This window comes from Echinops telfairi, unplaced genomic scaffold (genome assembly GCF_000313985.2).
Source record: "Echinops telfairi isolate 266 unplaced genomic scaffold, ASM31398v2 ScPeMD7_3533;HRSCAF=4204_0, whole genome shotgun sequence".
Lineage (NCBI taxonomy): Eukaryota > Metazoa > Chordata > Mammalia > Afrosoricida > Tenrecidae > Echinops > Echinops telfairi.
In genome coordinates this window covers 95,825,180-95,833,570 of record NW_022107431.1, presented here as the reverse complement: position 1 = coordinate 95,833,570, position 8,391 = coordinate 95,825,180, and the positions used below count along the sequence as shown (strand labels likewise).

Below are 8,391 nucleotides of genomic sequence, written 5' to 3'. Positions count from 1 at the left end.
AAAAGTACATTGCAGATATTAACGATAGAAACCTTATATTTTAAAACTTTGAACATTAAGAAGAAACCAAGTCCCACAAGAAGTGCACCGTGTGTTATTGTATTGGGTCTCAAAAGAAAACGACACAAGTGACTTTTTAAATACAAGCAAAAAAGAGACTATAAACTTAAAATATTCAAAATCCCTCTTTGCAAGCATTATTCTGAAAGAATTAATGTTTGTGCAAGAAATTAACCAAAGGGACAACTTTTTTCTTTCTAGAACTATTAATTAACATCACTCCCAGAACGCTGCTAAACTCCCTGCTGAAAGGAAGAAAGTAAGTACAGTCTTGCAGGGAAAACTGGTTCATTTCCACGAAACTGTGAGAGGCTTGCACTTTTGTTAAGTCGAAAATACTTGCTATAGAACTATTCCTAAACGACAGAAAAGTGCTTCATTGAACAGCAGACTCCTGGGAGCCTGCGCTGGAATGTGCAGCAATTCTGTTAAAAGACAGATTTGGCTCAACTGTAAATATTAGGTGCACAGAGGCGAAGCCATTGTGTAAGGTAGGGGCCCGGGTAGGAGGGGTCCTGATTCCCAGTCTTGATAGAGAGATTCTAATTCCACTTGCTATTTATTTTTTTCTACTACAATTACAGTTTGCGAAGAAAAATGAAATATCGTTTGTGTTCTCAGCTGGCTTCTAATTAACGTCTACAGAAGACGGAAAATTCCTTATTTAGCAAACAGGAGAGCCCAGCCCCAGCACCATGCACTCTTGAGAACCCGGGGTGCTGTCCTGTAAGCTGCTGGACACGGGTTGTAGGGCTGGCTTGGCGCGCATGTTGCTTTGACACGATGGGTCTGTGCAGCACCATCCAGCCTGTTGGCATTTCTGGGTGGGAATGTGCCAAGCCAGTAAGCCACAAGAACACAGCACCCAAGCTCGGACTTTGAACCAGGCCCTTTTGCCTACTTTCTTTGTTCCATGTCTCCTCGGGACCCTCGCCACTTCATCTCACACCTTCTCCCCGGCCCTCTGACGCCCTCCCCAACACCTTCGCCCTTTGGGTTTGGTTTGACCAAAGGAAGGAGGTGACTGGCGAATGTTCGGTCTATCAGCTCCTCCGCCGAGAGGCCGAAACTACAACTCCCATCAGGCCTCGCGGCCGGAGTCCTCCCCGCCCCCCTCCCTCTGCCGGCGGTCGGGCGGCGCGGCGCTTTTATCCGCGGACCCGGCGGGAGGGAGCCAGATCTTCAGGCTCTTCCCCGACGGGAGCGCGTCGCCTGGAGGCGGCAGTTCTGAGCCGGGTTCTGCCTCCGCGTCCGTGCCCACCGGGAAGCCCCGGGAGCCGAGGGACGTGCGGTGTCGCTGCGAAAGGATGGGCATCCGCGTCTTCATCGCCTCCTCGTCCGGCTTCGTGGCTGTGAGCGGGGTCCGAGGGTCCGGGCGGGGGGTGGGCGTGGGCCCCCTGGAGGCTTCGGCGCGTCCGCGCGCGCCGCGTGTCCCGTCGAACTGCGCCGGGCAGGTGACCCTTCCTGGGGCACTGGAATAAAAAGGAACTGCAGACGAGGTGGGCGAACGACCCCAGACTCACCCGCGTGCCCAGTCTCCGGGCCCTGCGAGGAGAAGGCGCGCGGGGAGATGGAGTCCGCGGGAAGCCCTGCTCTTGGTTGTGTGTCTCGGCAATTTGGGGAAGGGGTGGTCCCGGAGCTCCGAGGTTCCCGCTTCAGGAGGAGCTAACTATTCCCGACTTGGGACCTCCAAGCTGATTTGCTTGTTTCCCTGTCCTGGAGCGTTGTTTGCATCTTGTTTTGCCCCCAGCTGCGTGGTTTGCTAACCTAGCTCCAAGGGAAAGAAGTTCAAGTACGAAATGGATTCCACCATCCCTTCCGCGCGCCCAAATGCGTTTCTTTAGGTTTGTACTTGTCCCCAGAGAAAGGTAAATCAGGTTCGGGCTGCAGTGGCAGGAGTTTCTTTTCCTACTCTTCTATATAGAGAGTTGTCTATCTTTCTGTAAATGTATGTTTGTTTTCTTTTCTCTGGCAATATTGTGGCCAGTTTCCTCCTGTGGTTGTATAATTGGAATTAGGTTATTTCTTTTGAACAGTTTTTTTTTAATGTGTGGGACGAATAGTCTTGAAGAAGTTGAAAGCCATCACTTTAAGACGCTAAGGAAACATGCAATAATTTGCTGGACAGCCCTTTGAGTAAGACATTTATTTAGTACTTGTATTTGTTGCCTGATGATTGAGACTTGGTTTCCTTAGCTAAGAGTTGAAATTTAGCTTTGAAAGACTTTTTGATGACATGTAGTTGAATGTAGCAAAAAGTGCTTAAAACTTGGGCTGGTCAGTTCCCTGTCTAGCAGTTTAACCTGATTGTCCCATAATTTGTTTCTGAAGCAGTAGGGTGGAGGATAGAGTATGATAATGTTTAGAAAGCTTTGTAAACCATTATTTTTTTTAATTTAAAAAGAAACCAATGTTGGAGTACAGAGACCTTCTTTTACAGTAGGAATAATAGGTTGGAAATTCCAGCTTATCTTCATATGCAGACTGGCCTGGTCCACAGACTCCTGGTTATTTTGATGTTTCTAGTTCTTTGTGGTTGCTTAGTCATACCTGCCTTTTGTAGATTTCTCCAATAAAACGACGTGTCATGTGTTTGGAAACCCATAGTGTTTCTCTGGTGGAAATACTTATTCAAATGCACTGCTCAGTCTTCTAGAAAGCTTTCGGTTTCACCACCAACTTGCATGCTTTCATAATTGTTCCAATAGCACTTGATTGATTGTGGAAGCGAAGCTTTTAAATATTAAGGAGTCAAGGTCACTTTGAGCAAGCCAAAGTCAAAACTTGAGACAATTGCTTGCCTTGTCTAAAACCCAACCAAACCCACACTGCCACTGAGTCAATTCCAATTCATACCCACTCTGTAGGACAGAGTAGAACTGTACCATGGGGTTCCCCAGGCTGTAAATCTTTTAGGCAGCCGCATTTATCTCCTGTGGAGTAGCTTGTGGGTTGGAACCACTGTGAGCCAGGGCTCCTTACTTACCTGTCAGAAGGTTGTATATCAATATAGTTCTGGAACTCTCCATCTCTGTTTCCCAAATTCTATTAACAGATATTTATTGCTTGGCTATTATGTGTCCTTTTAATTTGTAAATTCAGTGACATTTGCTTTGCATATGAAGCTAGAGTTAAGAGACCTAGGTTTTAGTGCTGGCTCTGACTAGTGCTGTTGAGCATAGGTGAGGTGTGTCATCTCTACCTGAATTTCTCCTTGGTAAAATGAAAGATTTTGATTCACAAACTCTGAGTTGCTCTAACTGTAACTTGAAACTCTAGCTTGAAAATGTTTTGTTGGTTTCATCAGCTGGGTAAATGTTGATAAATCCTAACAGCTTCTTTTCTTTAGCAATATAAATATTATCCATGAGATGTACTTTTTCTTTGACATTTTCCTGTGATGTCTCACATTCCCACAATGCCCCACTTGGCTCTGTGTGTTCTGAGATGGCTTGATTTGAGCCAAAAGGCATACTCAGTTACCACCTACTTACAGCCCTTAAAAACCAATTAGCCTTGTTAATGGTCTGCTGTTTGAAGACCCACTCTTTGCAAGATATTTGTTGAGTCGCCCTAATTGTAATATTATCTCCTGTCACAGTACACACAGCACCTGGTGGAGTGGGTTATGAGTTGGGCCACTAACCTCAATGTTGGGAGCTGAAACTATGAATTGCTCCAAGGGAGAAGTAGAAGGCTTTCTACTCCTGTAGAGAGGTAGGGTCTCAGAGACCCAGACAGGCAGTTCTACCTTGCCCTCTAGGGTTGCTATGAGTTGGCATGCACTCGATGTCATTGAGCTTTGGAGAAACAAATTTTTATAACAGTATCTGTGTTTGTGTAATGTAATTGGGTACTTTCATTGATATCAAACTTATGCTCACATGCAAAAACGATAATTATTATAAGACATAATGAAGTTGTTTAGGTCACCTATTGGGCTGGAGAGATCAATGGAGTCTATGACTTCAGTGTTGGGCTACCAACCACAGGGTCTGCAAAAACGATAATTATTATAAGACATAATGAAGTTGTTTAGGTCACCTATTGGGCTGGAGAGATCAATGGAGTCTATGACTTCAGTGTTGGGCTACCAACCACAGGGTCCATGGCTCAAACTGACCAAGTTTTCTGAGGGGGAAAGATGAGGCTGTCTGGTCCTATAAAGATTTACAGCCTTGGAAACCCCAAGGAGAAGTTCTACCCTGTCCTAGAAGGTCATTTGGAATAAGAATCATCAACATAATGGATGGTCATTAGCCTTGTTCTATTTGTTGCCCCAACTCTGACCAGCAAGGACATAGGAGAACAAATCATTTGATTATCTGAATCCCAATTCAGTTTGGTTTGATGTCATTAAACCACCAAAGAAGGAATGTGACTTAGCTAAATAGCTAAATAGGGATTTCAAACAGATTCTCTACCAATATCTAGCCAACTTGCAATCTGTTTAGATAAAAATCCTCATATCACGCTGTGATTTCTGTGAGCTCTCTAGCTTCTGCACCCAGCAATGGTGGAGTCATTAGATGCCTCCAGTCCATTCCTCCTCATAATGCGCTTGTGTACAGCAGAACAAAGCACTGCCCGGGCTGGCACCATCCTCACAATTATTGTTATGCCTGAGCCCATTGCTACAGACGACATGCATGTGTCAGTGCATCTCGTCGAGGGTCTTAATGTTTAATGATGAAAAGGACATCATGTTTGGTAAAGTTTCTGGGAACCGGTTTTCCTACAATAGTCGCTGGTAGAACTAAGACCAAGGGATGATTTTCCTATGTACCCCCAAGTCCTCATGCAGTCTGCTTTTACCCAGAAGTGAAGATGATGCCTCATTATCATGCCATAAACCATTACCATAGGATCAATTCCAATTCATAGTGACCCTGTAGGATAGGGTAGAATTGTTCCTTTGGGCTTCCGACGCTATCAGCCTTTATGAGAACAACTAGCCTCATTTTTTTCCCTGAAGAACAGCTGGTGGCTTTGAATCACCAACCTTGTAGGTAGCTGTTCAATGCTTATCCTACTGTGCCACCAGTGCTATGGGCACCTGAAAATAAAATTTCATATGCAGCTGATAATGTTGCTGCCATTCTCTATGTAGTGAGGACATTTTCTATTAATTCTAAGAAAATAGCATGCATATTCCTATAAATGTCACTTTTAAATTAATTTATTCTGGCTGTAGATCCTAAAGAGGAGATCCTGATGCCTTTGTCCATGAAAGACAGTAGTAGTGACTTTTAAATTTGAAAACAGTTTACTTCACTCACTCACTCATTCATTCAATACATAGTTTACAATTGTGCTTTCTGCCCACTTGTGGAAATACAGGATTTGGTCTCTGCCCTTGAGAGATTTATAAACCAAGTGGAGAGGTAAAATAGGAACGGTAAAATCGGCAGTAAGTAATCATGTACATCCCAAGGACTCTTGCCTGTTTTAGGACTTTCTTTAGAGTAATATAGGTGCCAGAGGGCTGCATTGCAGGATGCCTGATACGGAGAGGTGCCAGAAATCATAAAATATGCATGTGGGAGCCTTTGGCAGATGGCAAGGAGAGGACTGGGTTAGATTTGGAGCCTGGATGACGGAGGAAGGGTGGGCCCTTCTTGCTCAGGCTGGAAAGGGAGAAGCTCCCGGTGGGAAGGGCAAGGGGCCAGTAGAGGTCCTCAAGGACTTCTTTTCAGGCTAGTGACTGGCATCTGAGTTGTGCTTAGTCTGAAGGAGCTTCAAAATGTTTGTGGGGAAATTCCATTATCTTTAAATAAAAATTTTCTCTGAATTTTGTGAAGCCTGCTCCTTTCTGCTACCTGGAGAAATGCTCCCTTCCAGGAGCAATGTAGTGTCTGGCAGGGTGTGTAATTTCAGAAAAATCTTATCCTTCCTGCTTGCCTTATTGAAAAATTCTCAAAAGTCTGTCACTTATTAAGGTTCTCCAGTTAAATTGATAGAGCTGGAAGAAAACCTTAGAGGAGCGTTCAAGGGCATAGACTTTTAGGAATTCAGCGGCTTTAATCGTTCGTTTTATCAGTTGCTCTCGGTCATTCCTAGCTCATGGCTGTCCCATGTGTGTCAGTAGATGCTCTGGATTATGTTTATATTGGCCAGTTAAAGATGGTATTGTGGAATGGGGGAAATAGTTAGTTTTGGAAAATCTAAAGTGGACTGGGCAAATGGAGGTCAGCCTTAGACTGACCAATTGGGCTCAACCTCCGTTCCTAGCAGTAGACCGTAGGCATAGGCTCTAATGCTCTCTAAGACCATAGTCACCGACTGAATTTTTAGCAGTAGGTCCCCAGGCCTTTCTTTTGAGGCACTTCTGGGTGGACTCAAACTGCTAACTTTTGGGTTAGCAGTCAAGAAAGTTAACTTCTGGCACCACCCAGGCACTCCTCGATTACATTGAAAACCAATTCCAAGCTCATTGCCGTCATGTCCATTCTCGTAGCGCCCCCATTGGCTGGAGTAGAACAGCCTTGGAGCTGCTGTTGATGAGTTTGAACTACGAACCTCTGGATCAGTGGGAGATAACTTAACTACTGCACCACCAGGAATCCTGAGGCTGCTTTAATGTGTGCTATTTCAGTTATAATGTTAGCTACAAACTTGAGTTGTTCTGATTTAGATCACATTTTTGCTATTATTTTTCTGTGATAAATTCTATATTATCAAGGTGGCCATGTTGCAACAAAATCACTTTAGTTTTCCAAATTGGAAATGTCCTTTATTTTCTTCTGTGAAATGGAAAATGAGGATTAATATTTGAGGGAAATGCCCCACTTAGGATTATGTAAATTTGTCTTTATGGGTGTGTGTGCATGGGGGGGTATCTTTTTTAGCTGAGCCTTTCTGAAGAGCATTTTTAAGATGTATTCTAGGATGTGTACCTCTGCCTACTTTCTAGAGGTTGTTAGGGTTGGTTCTGGAGTTCTGGTGGTGTAGGGGTTAAGCATTAGGCTTCTATCCATGTGGTCAGCAGTTCAAAACCACCAGTAGCTCCTCCAGAGAAAGACTGGGCTTTCTACTCCTGTAAACAGTTGGAAACCCAGAGGGGTTGCTCTGAGTCAGCATTGACTGAATGACAGTGAGATAAGAGGTAAGAGTAGGAGGAAGGATTTGGAGATTGGCTATCTCTCCCCATTAGCAATAGAGTAATCAAATTGAGGGCAGTGCAGGATTTCCCTCCACTCACTTCTCTTAATAGGCTTATCTGAGTATCTCCCTGCATTGGCTGCTTGCTCTGGAACTGCACTAAGGTCATTAAAAAGATTATTAGCATTGTGATCCTTTTATGTTTAGCATTCCCCTACCCCCATCCTCTAGAAAGAAAACAACCGAGGAAAAGCACTTAATTGAATATTTCCCTTCTGGAACCATGACAATTTTGCATTAATACAGAGAACTGAAATTGGGTCCCTTTATGTGGGTGGAAAGGGCCCTGCCTACCCCAACCCAGTGGACTTAATAGAGTGGTGCAGCCCTTGAGAGACTCTGGCCTAACTTTGTTGGTTCCCTTTGTCATCCTGAATATGAAAGGGCAGGGTGAGGTGTAGCACAGGGAGTGCCCACTGTGTTCTGATACCTTTGTGGGCCACTGCCAATGTGACTTCTGAGCTCCTGAAGAGGAAATGGAATGTTGGCTGTGACAGAGGAAAGGGTTCTAACTACTTCAGGATGCGTTTCTCACTTCCTGCTGCTGATGGCTGGAAATAGCTTTTTTCATCTTTGCCCTATTGATGTTGGAAGAGGGGCACCTAGGTGACTTGCTTGACTGGTCAGTTCAGTGGTATTTGGTAAATGCAAATGTAGGTAAGTCAGCAGCTCTGGCAGCAAACCAGTCCAGTATTCAACCAAACCCAAAGCAAGCAACATAGCTTTTGAGTTAGTTTTCCTTCTCTAGGTTCCGCAAGAAGTGGGAGTGTGGTCGCTCTTAATCATGCCATTCTCATGCGGGCTGAAGCTTGCTGCTTCCGTGCTCTACTAATTACAGTCATTGGATCAGTTCCTTGGGAGGGGAACTGGCCACCTCTATAAGCCTGGACTACCAACTGATAGGAGTTTTGGGTTCACTGATTTTATTATAACTAAACTACTTACTAGCTGAAGTAGGTATTTGGGTTACATATGTACTGGTTCATGTAATTTTGGAATCAGTTTGTGTTCTGTCCAAACACCGTGAGCCCTATCAATGGACTGTCATTGAGGACAGTGTATTGTAATGTGTAGGCAGGGGCTGAGAGTTCAAATCCTAGCTCTGCCATGTATAAGTAGTAAATACATGTATAAGTACTTACTTAGGTAAGTAGCCTTTGTAAAAATGGA

The 8,391-nt window shown here is 44.4% G+C and overlaps 1 protein-coding gene across 1 annotated transcript in view; it reads left to right on the top strand.

Annotated features, from left to right (window-relative positions):
• The first annotated feature begins 1,091 nt into the window (after positions 1-1,091).
• The window catches only part of SH3BGRL2 (SH3 domain binding glutamate rich protein like 2), a 58,332-nt gene continuing 51,032 nt past the window's right edge, over positions 1,092-8,391 (top strand). Inside the window, exon 1 of the mRNA XM_045294323.1 lies at positions 1,092-1,412. Within this exon, the coding sequence (XP_045150258.1) occupies positions 1,092-1,412 (321 nt within the window). The remainder of the gene's footprint in view (positions 1,413-8,391) is intronic.